This window comes from Rattus rattus, chromosome 16 (genome assembly GCF_011064425.1).
Source record: "Rattus rattus isolate New Zealand chromosome 16, Rrattus_CSIRO_v1, whole genome shotgun sequence".
Taxonomy (NCBI): Eukaryota; Metazoa; Chordata; class Mammalia; order Rodentia; family Muridae; genus Rattus; species Rattus rattus.
Genome location: NC_046169.1, coordinates 35,582,030 through 35,601,267, shown reverse-complemented (window position 1 = coordinate 35,601,267; position 19,238 = coordinate 35,582,030). Strand labels below are relative to the sequence as shown.

General features: G+C 51.2%; 1 protein-coding gene across 1 annotated transcript in view; it reads right to left on the bottom strand.

Moving 5' to 3' along the window:
* Positions 1 to 17,421, bottom strand: part of Rnft2 (ring finger protein, transmembrane 2) — a 52,846-nt gene extending 35,425 nt beyond the window's left edge. The window contains exons 1-6 of the mRNA XM_032886553.1: positions 17,188 to 17,421; positions 16,687 to 16,745; positions 10,804 to 11,273; positions 7,855 to 7,931; positions 5,994 to 6,094; positions 1,595 to 1,748 (exon numbers count right to left, since the gene is read on the bottom strand). Coding sequence (XP_032742444.1) covers positions 1,595 to 1,748; positions 5,994 to 6,094; positions 7,855 to 7,931; positions 10,804 to 11,273; positions 16,687 to 16,745; positions 17,188 to 17,211 — 885 coding nt within the window. The 5' untranslated portion in view covers positions 17,212 to 17,421. The remainder of the gene's footprint in view (positions 1 to 1,594; positions 1,749 to 5,993; positions 6,095 to 7,854; positions 7,932 to 10,803; positions 11,274 to 16,686; positions 16,746 to 17,187) is intronic.
* Between the last annotated feature and the right edge of the window lie 1,817 nt (positions 17,422 to 19,238).

Sequence of the window (19,238 nt, the reverse complement as noted above, 5' to 3'; positions counted from 1 at the left end):
CAGCCTGCACTGCTGGGCTCCACGCTGGCTATGCGTAAGGACAAGAGGACCACGAAGGTGAAATGCTCTGTGCCCACAGGTGGTTGCCTGAGCCTGTATTCCTGAGGGAAATGACCTACTTCGTTCAAGCAGCTAATGGCTGTAAGCTATTCCTTGTCAAGACACATGGCCTCCAGGAGGAGGACACCATGCATCTTGAATGCTCACTCATTAGACCCAGTAGAGCTTGGAAGAGACAGGAAAGTGGAAGTTTCTAAAACCCTGGGTTTCCCAGTCCTGGAGTACAAAGCCACCATACAGCGTACACGAAGCCTGAGAAACCTGGGCAGGACTCTGCCACCTCAGATATCGGGAAAAGCCTCTGGATTAGGTGACATGAAGATTAAGCCTTATCCGTGCAGTTGGAGCACCCCAACCAAAACTATAGCATCCCAAATGCCCCAAAATCTACAACTGTTTGCTCAGACATGAAGACACCCACGAGCGGAAAGTCCTACCCTGACCTCCCACGACCACAGCAGTGGAAAGCAGGTGTTGCCAACAACACTGTCTGATGCCACCTTCACCATGTGGGTGAGACGCAGGTGAATTCTGTGCATAGATCATTATTCCAACACACTCATTATGAATATGCAGATAGCAGAAATAAAATATGAAAAACTGTGATTCAAGCGTTTTGGATGGAGGATGATGGACCTGTGCCGTGAAGCCCTCCTTGAGCTGTGCCCCGTGCACCAGGCTCAGGCATAGCCCTTTCTCTTTCCCAAAAGCAAACATTTCTACAAGGTCAGCACTTCTGAGGGAAGGAGTAAGTTCCAACAGCAGACATGTGAGATCAGAGAGGTTTCATTGTCTGCCCAACATCACACAGGCAGGGAGGAATCTAGCTGGAACCAGACACAAATGTGCCAGATGTTCAAGTCCTTGTGCCTAACCACTGGTCATTATGGTCTGAGCAAGTCTGGAGAGGTAGCTCAGGGCTCTTTTATGCCCAGTGGGTCCTCTCCTGAGGAACACAGAGACATTTAGGGCATGGAGTCCTGGCTCCATCTAAGAAAACATCAACATCTTAGGGTTTGAGCTCACCAGAGTCAGTGCATAGTGGGGAGAGGAAGGAACTTGCTTAAAAATTAACCCCTAGTGGCTTGGGTCATTTGTCACTCAAGGCTGAGGGCCAGTTCTACTTGTTGTCCTTGGAATGAAGGACCGAGGTACAGACCATGCCTCAAGAACTCATCCGAAAGCATTTCCCTGATGTACATTGTAAAGCATCACTGCTCCCCACATACCCCTTCCTTTGCTGTGGCAGGCATTATTAATTGATCACAGAGCCCTTTCCTACCGAGCCTCAGTCACCTTTGCACAAAGAGTCCCTGGAATGTACAGAGTCAAAGCTGTCAGTGTCACCCTTCTCTGAGAGATGCAGGACCCAGGGATGTGGACAAGCTTTAAGGACAAAAACCACAAGGAAAACACACCAAGGGGTGCAGATGTAGGGACATCATGGTGGGTGGCAGCCTTGCATCAGCTTTGCCCCGGTTCTTTCCTCCTCTGGGAGGTGCCTGGGGCCATGGGTGGCAGCAGGCAGGCTTACCTTGGATTTGACAGCCAGGATGATCTTGGGCAGGGCCACGATGAGGCACTTGAGGGCGATGGTGATGTACTTCAGCACAAAGTCAGCGATCCCCACAATCCACAGCAGGTCAAAAAAGTCCAGCGTCTCCAGGTTGGGCTTCAGGAATATGAGGCTAGGGAACATTCAGAGAACCAGGTTGCTCAGTTAGACCCTGGTCTTGGCAGCTTTCCCTCACTAGGCAACCTTGCAAACATCACCAACAGAAAATACACCAACCTTGGCATCCATCACACTTCTGTGGCCTGATTCCCCATCTGCCACTGACCTGCTGTATGACCTCAGACGGGACTCTCAACCTCTCTGAGCCTAGTTCCCTTGGGGATTAAATGACAAAACTGGGTTGGGGCATCATAAAGGTCCCCACCATTAGAGTTTGTGTTGTATGTATTCATGTGTGTGCAGGTGTATATGTGTGGATGAGTCTGTACATGTATGTAGAGGTCAGAGGTTAACTTCAGTGTTCCTCAGAAGCCATCCACCTTCGGCGTTCCTTTTTGTTGATACAGGATCACTCGCTGCCCTGGAACTTGGCAATTAGGCTAGGCTGGCCAGAGAGACCCAAGGATGCCCCTGCCTCCACATCCTCATTGCTAGGGTTCTGAGAATCAAACATTTGTCCTTACCTTTTGCCTACAGAGCACCTTCCCACCCCCTCGTCATCCTGCCACCCTCCCCTTCAGTCATGTATTCAAAATTGTTTTCATAGAAAAGGGGAAGAGAGGAGGCATGAAGGAGAGTCCTGTGTCCTATATCTTGTTCCCTATGCCCTATGCCCTATGCCCTGTGCCCTGTGTCCTATGCCCTGTGTCCTGTGCCCTATGCCCTATGCCCAGTGCCTTATGTCCTGTGCCCTGTGTCCTATGCCCTGTGCTCTGTGTCCTATGCCCTATGCCCTATGGCCTGTGCCCTATGCTTTATGTTCTATGTCCTATGCTCTGTGTCCTATGCCCTGTGTCCTGTGCCCTGTGCTCTGTGTCCTATGCCCTATGCCCTGTGCCTGTACCTGTGCCCTATACTAGGGTCCATACTCCATGCATCTCATAAGTATCCCAACATGAGGGGCTCTGCAGTGAGCTTGTCTGAGCTCCACTTCAGAGATGAGGCCTGAGCTCAAGGTCACACGCCAGTCAAGGACATCAGAACCACACAGACTTGCATTCCTAGGCTGAGTTAACTCGGCGTCATCAGCAAATCTGGGCTCGCTCCCTCTCCCCTAGCTTAACTGACAGGCCAGGATGAGATCACAGATGTACTGTAGACCCTGTGACTCAGTGGTGACAGTGGCAACAGAAACCTGACTTTCTGTCATCCACCCCCATTTTAAGATAAGAAAACAGAGGCACAGGAAAGAAACACGGTCAAGTTGTGCAACTGGCAAAAGACAGAGGTGGGTGTGCAGTCAGGCCTCCTGGTGGCAGGGGATGGTGTCAATCAATCTAGGCCGTACACTGAGTGCATGACCAGACACGACGGCATAGGCCACTGCACCTGTCTACACCAGGTGGGCCACAGTGCCATCTGCCTGTGTGTGACCATAAGGGGCAAACCCACTGCACCTGTGATTAGGGAGGCTGCAAACCCACATCACGTGTGCAGGATGGGACCGTTTTACCCGTGCACAGCCAAGCACATTGCGAACACGATGCACTGTCTGGGACCCTGCGTTTTGAATTCACGCTCAGTTGCTGTACTTAACACAACACAGGCAGTTTCCAAACTGGTCCCAGTCCACGGCCCACACTTTGGCTCTGCTCCCCAACTTCCCATTCATAAGTTTTACAGCAGGAAAACATCCTGTCTCCCTCTGTAGTTCCAGCCCAGCTCAGTTCACCTCAACTCACTTTATCTCCCCTAAGGGTCTGAGGGGATGAAGCAGGTACAGAGATGTTGCCATTCCAAGTGAGAACACCACGGCCCAGAGAGGCGGAGTCACCTCCTCATGTGTCTCAGCTGGAGTGTGGCACGAGGATCAGAACCAGGCTGGTGACACTGGCTTCTCTCCTCTCTTCCTGCTGTCTTAGAGGCTCTGTGTGATGGCCAACAAGGTTCCCCGCCTCCCTCATCACAGGGAAACTCAGCAAACACGGAGAGATGTTTTCTAAGCAAACCTAACAGGGCAGGAAGCAGTGTGGGGTAAGCCCTGTAGTCTAGCAGCTCCAGTGGCCTCCAGACACAGGTCTGAGGCACTGACCTCACTCCTGGGGCTCTCACCTTTCCTGGTGACCCCAACCTCAGCCAGACCACGCTGCTGACACTTGGTCTTCCTACGTGCGTCAGGCTGGCCTTGAATTCGCCAGGCTACTCTCTGGCTTCAGCGTGTCCCCAGTGTGGGGACGACAGGTGTATGCCTATATCTCAGTGACTTTTCTTTTTAGCTTCTGGTGGTGCCAGTCGTGTGTAGGGTGGGTGGGGCAGCGATACAAAAGTGTTTCCCCACTTGGGCAGAACACCAAGCATAACGCAGAGGCTGATGGAACCACTCACATACAACTGGAGACTGGTGGCACCAGAAAGGACAAGGTCTTGGCCCTGTGGCTTTTCTGTTGCCCTCTCTGCCAGTCTCCTGAGCTGCCAGCATGACTCAGTGCTGGTCTGAAGCAGCCCAGGGTCTGTGTCCGGGAACAGGATAGCATCTAGAAAACAGCATGGGCGGGACCTGGTCCTGACTGCTGGGAAACCTCACCTCCTCTGGCCCAGCAGCAGGACCTTAGCATTTTCCACCAGCGCAGAGTGTGAGCTGTGCTTTAACCGACTCCCAAGACTGCTGTGGAACCTCCCTCCCCTGCCACCGCTGCAGGCCCCATTCTCACAGGGGGACCCTTATCCAAAATCCAAGAGCCTGCCTTGCGTCTCCACCCTGCTCAGAGTCCCACCCTCCTGTCCACCCATAGCAATCCTTCTGACCATTGCCGCAGTGGGAGCATGCTGGTGAGATTCTCTTAATCTAAGACTCCCACTTTTTCTCAGACGTTCTAGGATATTCATTCTGCCCACACTACCACTCTTTATCCTTAACAAACCACTGGGGTTAAAACATCCCCCCAGGCAGGAGGGGGTGCTGGGACATCTGAATTCCTTTCCGATTGCAGAACGACGCAAGTAATGGAAATATCTCCTCCCTTAATCATTTAAGCCTGTAAGTTAACATAAGCACATTTCCACTGTGGACAGCTCTCCCTCCCATTCGAGTCCCCTTCCACAAAACTCCAGAACTCATTAAACAGTAAGCCAGCAACACCGCCCCTCCCCCCTCCTGCCAACCACCATTCTTTCTCTACCCTCCCCCAACTTAACCTCCCTCTCTCCTTTGATACAAGGTTTCATTATGTGGCCCATCTAGCTTCCAACTTGAAATCCTCCTGCCTCAGCTTCCTCGAGTATTGAAATGATATTTTGGATATACGCACAGTCATCCCTTGGCACCCATGAAGGGTTTGTCCCAGGGTGTCCCAGAGATGTCTGAACACATCTTTCTTGCCTGGGATTTGCAAAATACCTCTCATACCTTCACCAGCCAGTCTTTAGAAGACTAAATATCAAATGCTATGTAAATGTTATGTGAATGTCATACGAATAGTTGCTGTAAGGTAAGGAGAAGTAGCCTGGACAGAGCCTGCATTGGTTCAGCCTGTAAGTTATCATAAGTTTCCTGATTACTTTGGATAAGCGGTTCCAGAACACACAGCTGATGGTTCAATAAAAATTATCACTAAAGTTAACTCCACATGGTCTTCCTCTTTTTCATGCAAAGTTGCATATCCACTGTTCTCCCCGCCCATATGTGTGTGTGTGTGTGTGTGTGTGTGTATGTGTGTGTGTGTGTGTGGTTTGTGTGTGTGTGTGTGTGGTGTGTATGTGTGTGTGTGTGGTGTGTGTGTGTGTGTGTGTGTGTGGTGTGTGTGGGGGGTGTGTGTGTGTGTGTGTGTGTGTGTGTGTGTGTGTGTGTGTGTGTGTGTGTGTGTGTGTGTGTGGTGTGTGTGTGTGGTGTGTGGGTGTGTGTGTGTGTGTGTATGTGTGTGGGTGTGTGTGTGGGGTGTGTGTGTGTGTGTGGGTGTGTGTGTGTGTGTGTGGTGTGTGTGTGTGTGTGGTTGTGTGTGTGTGTGTGTGTGTGTGTGTGTATGTGTGTGTGTGTGGTGGTATGTGTGTGTGTGTGGTTGGTGTATGTATGTGGTGTGTGTGTGTGTGGTGTGTGTGTGTGTGTGGTGTGGTGTGTGTGTGTGTGCCCACACGCACAAGCACACAGGCATGCAGGTCGAATCAATGCAGTTTAATCAGGGCCTGAGGCTGGCATCCTTGTTCATGTAATGGCTAATGGCATGCGGCTGTGCACCCCCAATCCCCGAGACGGCCCTCTCACCTGCTGTAGAGCTGCTGGGAGCTGAAGGTATAAAGAACATAAAGTGTGTTCCCTGCCAGGAAGGCCAGAATCCACAAGATGACCAGAACCGATCTCTTCTCCTGCAGAGAAAGAGGGGGTGCTGTGAAGCCCATGGTGCTGTGATGGAACATTCTAGAATGTTTGGAGTGTGTGCAAACTTCACAGTCCTGAAGCAGTGAAGCAAGGGGAAGGCGAGGGAAGGTTCTGGTGGAAGTTCCATCCCACTGGGACTCAAGGACTAGCAGACTAAAGGTGACAGGGAGGACGCCTGCTTGGAGAACCATCTAGAAAGGCCAGAGCTCCTATTCCGAGAAGTGGCATGGGCTGGCTGTTTCCTGTTAGCCTGCATCTGACACATTCCCATTGGTTCCATCCCATCTGGGAGCTGCCCAACCCTGGACAGGCTACTTGACTGGGTGTAGCCTGTCTGCTACTTTGTGGGTTCTTTTTTCCCCACCCTTTATCCTCCACACTCCCACTTCACCCCCTATCACCAGATAGGAGAGAAAGAAAGACGAGGGAGAGGGAGAGAGGGAGAGGGAGAGGGAGAGGGAGGGGAGAGAGGGAGAGGGGAGAGGGGAGAGGGAGAGGAGAGGAGAGGGAGAGGGAGAGGGAGAGGGAGGGAGAGGAGAGGAGAGGAGGGAGAGGAATATGAATCTAATTTCTTGTTTCTTCTTGGAGCACAACTACCAACAAACCACAAACAACCCCCTGAACGACCGACAAGCACTGACCCTACCTCTCAGGGCCCTAGCATTTATGCGCCCTCTGAGAAGTCCCCAGAATTCCAAACTTCACACAAATCACGCCTCTGCTAGAGCACGAGGCAAATCATGGTCAGCTCCTGCGAAGCAGCCCCATCTCCCCACACCTGAGATTAAGACAGAAACACACTCATAGTATTTCTGTCTTTTAAAAAGAAACCAAGATTCCAGAATTCTCACTAGTGGCCCACAGCAGCATCCACCTCGCGGGGTGGATCAGTGAGCACATACACCCGCTCTGCAGAAAGCAGTTCTGTAAAACAGCTCAAGCTAACGTTCCCCAGTAGGCTGGGCGCCATGTTCAGCCCCTTCCGGGCTCTGTCTCATTTAATCGCCGTGATGGCTCCGAGCTGGTGGAGTGCCTTGACTTAAGGCCGGGCGACGGTGTGCTGATGAACCCACTCTAAGCTGTAAATAACCAGTGATAATACTCGGGTCACACCCAGCATGCTGGGCAGCCCTGCTTGGTAGCCTAGCACACAGAGCACATCGGCTGTCACCCCTCTGGGCTGGCGGGGAGCAGGCCTGGTACTCCTGGCCTTCAGATCTTCCTAGTTCACCCTCCCGAGTCCAGAGACTAACAGTGTGGCCACTGAACCCTGCTCTAGTCAGCCACAGAGGACTTGTGTGTTGTTCTGCTACTGTCATAATGGTCAGGCGGTAACTCAAGGGCTCGTAAGTCAAGGAGCAATCTGAACAAAAGCCCATGGCCAACGGCTTAAAGGCACCTACTGTGGACCTGAAGGTGAGTGGAATTTTTTTTTTCTTTTCTTTTTTTCCGGAGCTGGGGACCGAACCCAGGGCCTTGCGCTTGCTAGGCAAGCGCTCTACCACTGAGCTAAATCCCCAACCCCGGAATTTTTTTTTTAATAGTGTATATGTGTGTGAAAGATGTGCGTGTGTTTGTACCTGCCAAGTGTGCACATGCCACAGGGTGTGTGTAGAGGTCAGAGGACGTTAGCTGGAGGTCCTCGCCTTCCTTCCACCCTGTTGGCTACTGTGACCCTTTGTCAGATTTGTGGTCTGCAGTGTTGCAACGGGGGAAATCAATCACTCTTGCAGCCACAGGGACTCACCTTCAAGGACACCTGCTCCCGGAGGGCGGAGTTTGCGTAGGCGAAGGTGCTGGCCATTCCGATGCACACAGCAATGCCTGTGGGAACAGCAGGTTGACATGGGGTTATGCTGGCTTCTATCCACTCAGACCTCCAGCCTAGTCCTAGACTCTAAACAATGCTGGGGTGGGGGGGAACCAACCCACCATGTTTCTGGAGTTGGCAAGTGAAGGACTGAGGGGAGGAAAACAGGCTCCTTAGCAAGAATGCTGAGTCCCTCTCATCTGGGGGAGAGGCCTTAGAGAGGTCAGAGAGTTGGGCGGTGTAGCCGGACCAGAGTCCAAATCCCAGCTTTGTTACTTCTAACGTGTTAGTGCAGGCAAGTTGCTGCCCCTCTCTGAGCCTCAGTACCCTCATCTGTGTGATGGACAGACAGCTAACAGCAGCTACCTCACTGTCTAATCGTAAATGAACCTGGAGTTGTTTGTAATACGGACACAGGAGACCGCAGAAAGAAAAGATGCTAAGGGGGGAGACGGAATCTCTGCTGTCAGCTGAGGGCGGGCAGAGGGGAGAACACGACTGAGCCGGGTTCCACAACCCATTTTATCACCACTGTCCGCCAGGCTGCCCCAGGCTTGCTCCTGTGGAATGACTTCCAGTCCTGCTGTTGCTTCGGACAGGACTGAGATGTGGCTGGTGTAGCAATATTGTGCTCTAGACTCTTCTAGATCCACTGCATAGAAGAAGTGTTTCTCTCGTTAGAAACATGTAAGAATGGTAACTCTAGTCGTTTCTCTTTTGGATTAAGCAACAGGAATGGTGAGCTGGCTTAGCTGGTAAAAGGGGCTTGCAGCCAAACCTGACAACCTGAGTTCAATCCCCAGGACCCACACTGAATGAAGAAGGGCAGAACCGACTCTTGAAAAATGTCCCCGCACCAAGGAACCTGAGGCAGGAGGACACCAAGTTTGATGTCTGCTGAGGAAGACACTGTCTGAAACAAACTGATAAATAACAAGAAATCCAGTGACTACGCTCAAGGACAACTTAGCTGCAAGGGCCGGGCACAGTGGCACCCGCCTATCATTCTAGCACCGAGGAGGTGGAGGCAGGAGGATTGCTGCAAGTTCAAGGTGAGGCTCAGCTACAAAATCACACCGACAGCCAAGGCTACAAATGAGACCTTGTCTCAAAAAATAAAAAAACCGAGCTAAAAACCCTCAGACATAAGTTTGGCAGGGTTCAGGGTGAGACTTAAGGACATGCTGGCTTCCACACTTAGGGACAGAAGGGAAGGGGAGTGACATGGGGGGCTCCAGCTAGGAAGGGGGTGATAATGTTGGCTGGAGCTCCCCAGAGAGGGGAAAATAAGAAACAAAAGATGTTCTCATCTTGAGATTCTCTCTTTTGTTGTTGTTGTTGTGTGTGAGTCCCTGAGCACGAGGCTACACGTGCCACAGTGCATGTAAGGAGGTGGGGACCACCCTTAGCAGCTGTCTTCTTCCCCAGGACCATGGCTGCTGGGGATAGAACTCGGCAAACAGGCTTGCGAGGCAAGCAGCATCACCCACTGAGCTGCCCAGCTGTCTTGTCTGGGAAGAAGTAGCTGAGTCACAGCCTGCAAATACCACAGGGCAGAGCAGCGCCATCAGCACTGCAGAGAGCATCATGAAGTCGTGAGTGTGTGCGAGGTACTTGGCTAAGTACTCTACGAGGCCCCATCATGCTGAGTACTTGCCATGTCCCAGGCTCTGTCAGTGTGTGTGTGTGTGTGTGCACGTGTGCATGTGTGTGTGAGACAGCCTGTAGGAGTAGGTTCTCTCCTGCTACATGGGTCCGGAGGACTGGACTCAGGTCATCAGGTTTGGCACCAAGGGCCTTTACCGAGCCATCTCGCCGGCTTCGGTGATTTGAATATGTGGTAGTAATGAACATGGAGGTAACCACACAATTGCAGAATGCTTCCTTTATAGGTGTTACACGCATGACCTCAAATGCATGCTCATCATGATTCCACGAAGTAAGTCATCCTTGTGGGGAGTGTTCTGGGATCCCTGTCAACACTCAAATCTGTGGCTACCTCAGTTTGAACATGAAATGGCACGGTATTTGCATAGAGCCTACACACATCCCCCTTGGTAGGTCAAATCACCTCTGAACGCTCCCTGTGACGGAAATGCCTTATACTGTGCCGTGGATGGAATGTTAGAGGGGCAATTAAATAGATGTTCTCTTCCTCCCCAGTGTAGTGTGTTCACACGTGTGCCCATGTGTGCCCATGTGTGCACGTGCGCCTGGGACCCACACATCGACGCCAGGTGTCTTTCTCCATCACATTCCACCTTAGCTTTTGAGACAGGCTCTCTCACTGAACCTGGCCGGTGAGCTGCGGGGGTTCTCTGTCTCTGCCTCCCCAGCACTGGGATGCTAGGTGTGCGTCCAGCTGTTTACACGGGTCCTGGTGATTAACAGAAGTCCCCGTGTCTATGGGCAGCACTTTACCCCCTTGAGCCACCCCCATCCCTTCCTTGAATGTCCCATGGTCGTTGGCTGAATCTACAGATGCAGAACAGGGATGGAGAAGAACGGCCTTTTGCATTTAACCACTATTTGAAAGACAGAGCCAAGACAGGGAGTTAAATAAAACACCCAGTGTCACTTAGCTAGGAAGGGACAGGGCTGTATCCCCAAAGCCTAATGATCTCTTTCCTTTCTACTGACAGACCAGCTAAAGAAGTTTTTATCTCAACCCCACTGGACGGAGGAGAAAACAGAGGACCAGAGAGGCCAGGCCACTTGTTCAAGGTCATACAGTTAGGCTGGAAATGTGAACCCAGGGCTGACCCAAAACACCATGCACTCAAGCACCGTGCACCACAATTCCTCTACTGGCTGGTTCTGGCTCTGGGCATGCGCAGTCCTTGATGCACGGTCTGGACATGGCTCTCGGGGCCCAGTGGGACTCACCCAGCTTGTGCTGGAAACACAGTTTGGCCAGCAGGATGAGGATAAAGGGCAGTCCTTTCTGAAGCCAGCAGATCACAGCCTTCAGCTCAGACAGAGCGGGTGCCGGAGTTCCGGGCTGCTCGTCGACCCCTTCCTCCGAGTGTCCGCGGTGGTCCCCACCCACGTGCTGCAGCAGGGAGCCCCCGCGGTGGGCACTGTGGTGGAAGTGGTGATGGGCCTGGCGGTGGTGGTAGGTGCTTCCTTCGGTGCTGCGGCCACCGGCCTCATCCCTGGTGGCCGGCATAGGGATGAAGACATCCCCGCCACCGGCTGTGGAGCCCAGCACCAGGCCTGCTGGGAAGGGGCTGGCAGGCAGGCCACCTGCCAGGCCTGAGAAGAGGGTAGGAGGGGAGGCCGGCTCTGCCTTCAGGCTCTCAAATACACCACCTTCATCCACACTGGCCTCAGGGCTGAGTGCCTGGCTGCGACTTCTGCAAGGCAAGATGGCAGGCAAATTTCACATCAGACCTGGCCCCAAACTCACACTACTGCAGATCCCCCTCTGTGCTCCCCGGGGGGCAGACTTAACTCCACTACTGTGTCTAGAGGGAAGCGGGCGGGGTCTGCACACTTAGAACTGGATGAAGATAACCAGTGTATTCCCCAGGATTGAATCCCCAGAGCTTTAGGGGAAGAGAGGTGAAGCAGAAAAAACCCACAGTCAGATGCATCACGAACATCCCCAACTGTAAGTGAGACAAACCTTCTTTCTTCATAACGTCACCCAGCCTGTAGTGGTCTGTTTTTGCCACAGAAATGCAGATCAACAGACACGAGACAAAAAAACTTGCACGGAGCACCAACACTATGACCAACGCAACTGTCTCCCCTCAAAATGCTGGGTGCAGACCTAGGCCCCCAACTTCAGAATGTGACCCTATTTAGAGCAGGGTCTTAGATAGTGGACCCCAATCCAGAATGGCATGTGTCTCTGTGGGACAGACACGGCAGGTGGAGAAGAGAGACTCCAGAAAGTGGACCTTGCCCCTTGCAGTCTCCAGCACAAGGAGAAAGCAGGTCTCTGTGTGTGAAGACACCAGTGACTCCAGCTCCAATAGGCTTGGGATCCCGGAGCCTGGGAGGCTGAGACGAGCCTAACTTCAAGACCAGGCTGGGCGGCTTACCTGTCTTGGGAAAGTGGGAAGAAGGCTGGGGACTGTTACTCAATGGTATGGCTAGGGGGTCCTGTGTACCTCTGACTGACTCATGAAATCCTCCTACCCAGCCTATATCAGGTACACATAACATCCCCATTTCACAGATAAGCCAACGGAGGCACACTCGGACGCAAGCACTTGGTTACAGGTGAGTTGCTGGTGAGGAATAAGAACCGAGGGTTTGATCCCAGGTGGACCAACTCTATACCCTACATTTATTTATTTATTTATTTATTTATTTATTTATTTATTTATTTATTTATTTTTGAGGCAGGGTCTTAATCCTTCCCCAAGCCGGCCTCAAACTTGCTATGTAGCTGAGGCTGGCTTTGAACTTCTAATTCTCCTGCCTTCACCATCCGGATGCTAGGATTACATGTGTGTGCCACCACATCAGGTTTACACAGTGCCAGGGATTGAACCCAGGGCTTTCTGAGTGAACATTCTATCACTGAGCCACAGCCCAGCACTGGGCGCTCTCTCTCTCTCTCTCTCTCTCTCTCTGTCTCTCTCTCTCTCTCACTCTCTCTCTCTCTCGCTCTCTCTCTCTCTCTCTCTCTTGCTCTCTCTCTCTCTCTCTCTCTCTCTCTCTCTCTCTCTCTCTCTCTGTCTCTTATACACTCCCCCATCAATGCTGCTTTTGGCCTTGACCTTGTGCAGTCCAGGCTTTACTTATTATATGGGTATAATTAGTTGCTTAGTTCCTAGCTGATCATTAATTCAATTAATACAATAATTAAATATAGGTATAGTTGGTATTTCGCTATCACACTAAAAGCCCTCTAAGGGCTCCCAGTCTATATTTCTAGAAGACTCTGCTAAGTTCTAGAGACAGATACCAAGAACATTTCTATTTTATAGATAGAAACCGAGGTTCTCGATGAGCACCCCAAACCCCAGTTTCTCAGTGGACTTCTCGCCTCTCAAGGGCTTCCCGCTTCAGGCTACCGTGGGCACTAGGCTGTCCCCTAGCCGTCCCCTGCCCGTCTAGGTTACCTGCATTTCTCCACGTGTCAGCTGAAGAGAGCAGCCACCTCCCACTAAAACCAGCGCCTGCCCGCAGGGGCCTGATCTCAGTGGTCAGTCTATTGCTTGCCTTTCCCTAGAGACCCACGGCTCTCAATCCTAATTGTGTGCGGAGCCCAGCAAAACTGCAGGAGGTCCAGACCCATGTGTCAAAATCTTTGGGGTTGGGCCCTCCTCTACTTTGACAAATCCCCTTGAGGTTTGAGCATGCGGTGACAGGGACAAACTTGATTACTTCCTTTGAACCTCTCCAGAAAGCACAACGCATCTCACACAGAGCATGCTCAGGCTGGAAAGAGTACAGCTTAGGGGCCATCTGCATGGATTAGTGGGTAGAAGTGCTTGCTGCAAAGCCTGGGTTCAAATCCTGGGTCCTACATGTTGGAGAGAGAGAACCGACTCCTGTAGGTAGCCCAGTATACGCAGATAAATGGAACCATTTAAAGCATTTGATCGAGCCTGGTATTTACAAAACTTGCCCGACAGTAGGATTTATTTTTACTGTGGAAAGCCCGCTATTGCTGTACAGGACACGGAGGGCAAAGAACAGGTTGGTCTGGAGAAACCTCGGGGTTGTTTCCTTCACGAGCTGGGCTTCGTGGTACATCAGCCTAACCCTGGCACGGCTTGGAAGCTGGCTACCTCATTACTCTCCCCTCTGGGCCCCCTCCCTGGTGGCTCCAGAGCCTGGGAATTGTGTGGTCCTCCTCCCCTGGGCTCCGGATAAAAATACTTACGATATTAGTGGCAGCAACAACAACAGACACCATGGCTATGTGTCTCGGAGGGGTTGAGCTTTCTCTGCGTTTCAAGAGCTTGGCTCAGACAGCACTTGTCCTGCCAGGTGCCCAAGCCTGTGTGGATGACCCCACCATCCCTGGGGACTCTGGAAAGCCTCCCCCAACCCCTGAGCTCACTTGAGTTCCCGAGGCTCCAGGGAACTGTGGTACAAGTAGGGAAAGCTCAAACCACCAAGGGCTTTTTTTTCTCAGTTGGCCTCCCTCCCCTCAGCCCCTCTCCTGTATCCAGCGGGACTGTAGCCTAAATGGGACAGACTGTTCCTTAGGGAGTGGGAGGCTATGCACTTCCAACTCAACCACTTAAGAGCAACGGCTCTCACAGCCCAGGGGAATGGATCGACTTGGATGGGAGAAGGCAAACTATGGGTCTCAAAGAGCCAATGAGATGCATTCTCGGGTGTCCGGTGTCCACAGACAAGGCTGACGAAGGCCTGAGTTTGATACCAAGGACTTAAAGGCGGAAAGAGAGGACTGACTCCCACAAGCTGAGCTACATACCGTGACATGCCTACCTCCCATGCACTGTAAGAACACACCCAAGGCAGCCGGCTTTATAAAGAAAAAAGGTTTATGCTCATCACAGTCTTGGAGGCTGAGAGAGCTAAGGGCAAGGCTCAGCAGCTGGATTTGACCTCATCACCTAGTGGCGTGGTCGGCCATGATGGTCGCATGTGTGGGTGAGAGTGATTTACTTCTCAAACATGGCAGAGAGGACCAGGTAGCCTCAGCGGATAAAGTGCTTGCCAGGCAAGCCTGGGAAACAAGAGTTTATACTCCTAGAGCCCACATAAAAACTGGGTAGGCTTAGCAGTCTCTTGTACCTGGGAGGCAGAGGCAGGGAATCCAGGAAAATGGGTGCTTCAAGGCAGCTGCATCACCACAAAGCCCAGCCCAGAAGGCGAGAAACTCACACTGCAATCCTCCCTTCAGAAAACTGTCCAGCTCCTCCTGAGGCAGCCCGCAGCTGTGGAGGTTCAGGAGGCAGGGGAGGGGACGGGGTCTGATGACCTCCTCCCTGCTCGACTGTGCGCTCTCTCACACTGTGTGTGTGTGTGTGTGCCTGTGTGTGTGTGTGTCTGTCTGTCTGTGTGTGTGTCTGTGTGTGTGTGTGTGTGTGTGTGTGTGTCTGTGTGTGTGTGTCTGTGTGTGTGTGTGTGTCTGTGTGTATGTGTGTGTGTCTCTGTGTGTGTGTCTGTGTGTCTGTGTCTGTGTGTGTATGTGTGTGTGTCTGTGTGTGTGTGTGTCTGTGTGTATGTGTGTGTGTGTGTGTGTGTCTGTGTGTGTGTGTGTGTGTGTGTGTGTCTGTGTGTCTATGTGTCTGTGTGTGTCTGTGTGTGTGTGTGTGTGTGTGTGTGTGTGTGTGTGTGTGTCTGTGTGTGTGTGTGTGTGTTTATGTGTATGTGTAGGTGTGTGTGTGTGTGTCTGTGTGTGTCTGTATGTGTGTGTGTGTGTCTGTGTGTGTCTCCCTGTCTTGTGAGGATTTCATGCAGCTGTTGTGATTTCAGGAAGGTAAGAGCCACATCATTCCCAGAGGACTGTGTTGTACACCAGTGTGCAATCTCAGGCATCTTGTCATAAACAGGGATAGGGGACAGATGCACCAGCTCTGGTGTCTTTGGTAGGAAGCAGCCCTTCCAGGGGCTCTCCAGTCATAGAGAGTAATGTCAGAGTTGCTGATGGAACCGTGTATTGGAGGGCCCAGGGACACATGTGCAGCACCTATCTTCCAGTTGGCAAGCCTGATAGAATCTTCTGGGCTGAGGACAGCTTTGCTCTCAACTGAACCCAGACATCTTCGGGGGCAGAAACAATGGCAGGTAAAACACTGTCCACCGTGCACTGAGGGTATCCACCACCCCTCCCTATGAGCACCCTGAAGATAAAAGACCGAATTTCTGAGGGGGCAGGTCCGTTAGCAAAGTCACACAGCCAGGAAATGGCAGGGCTGAGATGTGACCGTTGGTCCATTTGTCCCGGTTAAACTTCGTGCTTTAATTTTTTTAAAAAAGATTTTATTTATTATATATAGGTACACTGTTGCTGTCTTCAGACACACCAGAAGAGGGCATCAAATCCCATTACAGATGGTTGTGAGCCCCCATGTGGTTGCTGGGATTTGAACTCAGGACCTCTGGAAGAGCAGTTCATGCTCTTAACCACTGAGCCATCTCTCCAGCCCTGTGCTTTAATTTTTAATTACATTATTTCTAGTTTTAATTACACTGTTGATTTAATTTAAAATCACATTATTTTTGTAATTTTTAATTATCTATTTGCAACTTTAATTACATTATTTATTTATTTATTCATTCACATTATACACTTATTTGCCTCCAGGTACTGGTATTACCAGCGACTGCTAAGACTCCAGTTTTTTTGTTTTTTTTTTTAATATTTATGTACTTATTTTATGTACGTGACTCTGAGTGTCATTATCTTTAGGCAACCAGAAGAGGGCATCAGATTCCATTACAGATGGTTGTGAGCCACCATGTAGTTGCTGGAAATTGAACTCAGGATCTCTGGAAGAGCAGTCACTGCTCTTAACCACTGAGCCATCTCTCCAGCCCCAAGACTCCTGAGTTTACATGGCTGCTGCCACTAGGTGATGAGGCCAAATACAGCCACTGAGCCTTGCCATTGGCTCTGTCGGCCTCCAAGACTGTGATCAGCGTAAACCTTTTCTCTTTATGAAGCCGGCTGCCTTGGGTGTGCTCTCATAGGAAGGAGAAGCTTCCAAATACACTGGAAAGTAATTCTCTCTTGGGTCTGTTTTATGTCTCCAATGACTAACATCGATGAGCCGAGGGTCTCCAGATGGGAGGAAACTGGGGCAGGGGGCGGGGCACGGAGACGCTTACCTTTCAGGTGGAATGTTGTCCGTGTTGCTACTGTGGCGTCTCTGCATTTTCCTTAGCACCTGAAAGCCGACACGTGTGTGAGCCACATCTCCTGACACACCCCTTCCTGGCCTGTTGCCATGGTGACTATATATACACGTATCACTCCTGAGGCTCTCTGACAGTTTGCGAACTACATTTCTACCGCTTCCGCCACACAATCCTCAACTTGGTGTTAAATCCCACAGGAGACGGGTACTGCCCCATCTCACAGTGAGGACACGGAGTCAAGGGTAGAGGTGGCCCCTATGCAAAAGGAGAAAACCACAGATGGGGGTGCAGTGAGCCTCACGTGCTGCCCTTTAGCTTGCTGTGCGACCTCAGACAAAGCCAGGAACCTCTCTGTGGCTTCCCCACTCCCCATCTGTTTCCTGGGAGGGAACAGAACGGTGGAACCCAGGGGCCCCTTCCACCTCACACATTTCCTAAGTGAAGGGGCAAATCCCCATGGAGACACATCACCTGGTGCGCTGCAAGGAGCCACATGGACCTCAGAACTCCATGTTGACGAAGCGTGCCGTGGACATTCAGGGTTCCTGATGCGATGCGGTCACTGGGTCCCAGAGAGAGCAGGCCTTCTCTTCCTCCTCTTCTTCAGAGGGAAGTGCTGGGCAGGAGACTCATCGGAGACATCAGACCTTGGGTGGGACAAAGCGCTTGCGTGAACAGGCTTTGGGATGACTTGTTACAGAATAAGCTGGCGGACGTGACTGGGAGCTGTGGCAGCCAATTCCACTTGCCCAGGAGTTGTGGTAGCCTCTGAGCTATCCCCCTCTGAGGTGCTGATGGTGGATTACGGCCTATTAGCAAACTGTACATCCTGGGGGTTGGAGAGATAGCTCTGTTGATAAAATGCTTGCCACGAATGCTTGAGGACCTGAGTTTGATTCCCAGCACCCCTGTGAGTAGCCAGGCATCGGTGTTGCACTGTGTAATCCCAGCACCAGGAAGGCAAACACTGAAGGATTCCCCAGACTCTCTGGCCCAGTCCTTCCAGCTGAGGAACCCGAGGTCCCAGTGAGAAAAATAAGGTGGACAGCTCTGGCAGAATGATCCCTGAGGGTGGCCTCTGACCTCCACACACATCTGCAACCCTGACCCCCACGAGCATCCATACATACATACCTACATGTGTACATACGCATGTGCACTTGTGCACATGCACACACGCATATACTGGGGACTATAGAAAAAACAATTTTAGGGCTGGAGAGATGGCTCAGAGGTTAAGAGCACTGACTGCTCTTCCAGGGGTTCTGAGTTCAAATCCCAGCAACCCCATGGTGGCTCACAACCATCTGCAATGGGATCTGATGCCCTCTTCTGGTGTGTCTGAAGACAGCTACTCGCTCACATTAAATAAATAAATCTTTCAAAAAAATTATAACAATTTTAGAACTTCTACTGGCTTCTCAGGGAAGCCAGAATAAAAATCAGAGTTGTTGGAGGCCTCCAGGTCATGCCCAAGACATCATGACCTGTTTACAGCCTTGACTCTGTTGAGTTACCTGGGGACATTCTAAAGTTAGGAGTTCCTGCCTCCGGACCTTTGTACCTGCTGTTCCTTCCCAGGAAATTCTTTTCCAGCCAAGGATTAGACACTACCTCCTTTGATGCTAATGGTACCTCCTTCCAGAGGCTTTCCTTCCCTTCTCTTGGATTTCTTGTTGGATCTGAGCTGCTTTCCTCACAGTACTTACCAGTCCTTGGCATGCAGGTTTGTTTAATAAGAGCGGTGAGAGATCCTGTGTCTGGTTTGCCCTCCACCCCAATATTGCAGAGATGGAAGGTGAACGTTTGTACAGAGATTAAACCACCTTCAGTTTCCCCAGCTACAGATCCCTACACCTTGTCCTACCTCCCACATCAATAAAAAAAAAAAAAAAAAAAAAAAAAAAGAAAGGACAGGGCCATGAGAGAGGTTCCGCGTGGCTACTGCTTGGTTAGAAGTCCAGTTCCGAGCACCCACAAGGGCAGCTCCTAACTACCTGTACCTCCAGCTCTGAGTGATCTGACTCCCTCTACTGGCCTCGGGAGGTAACTACACTCCCACGCACAAGCCCACATTCACACATAATTTTCTTTTTAAAAATCTTTAAAGAAATAAGGAATATGCTTCCACGAAAAAGCTCAGTTTCCTGGCATGTTTTCCCTACAGAGAGAGATCCATCTCCTAATCCAAGCCAGCACAAGTGGGTGCGGAAGGGTCTTTTAATTCTGCACAGCCTTCTCGGGACCACCAACCTAGGAAGCCACCAGCTAAGGCGCCTGTCTTTTCTGCAAGGTTAAATTAGCTGGGAAAAGACTCCTTGGTATCATCTTCATATTCAGGCAAGCCCTCTATCACCGAGCTACACCCTCAGCCCTGCCATTTTCATAAAGAAAGGAAATGTCATCCTGTAACATGTCTCAAGAATTTGCAATCTGACTTGATTCTCTGGGTGGCCCCACTATTCTTTATCCTCGGGGAAAATAAAACACGGTATCCCCAAGTTTCCATCTACAAACTTGTC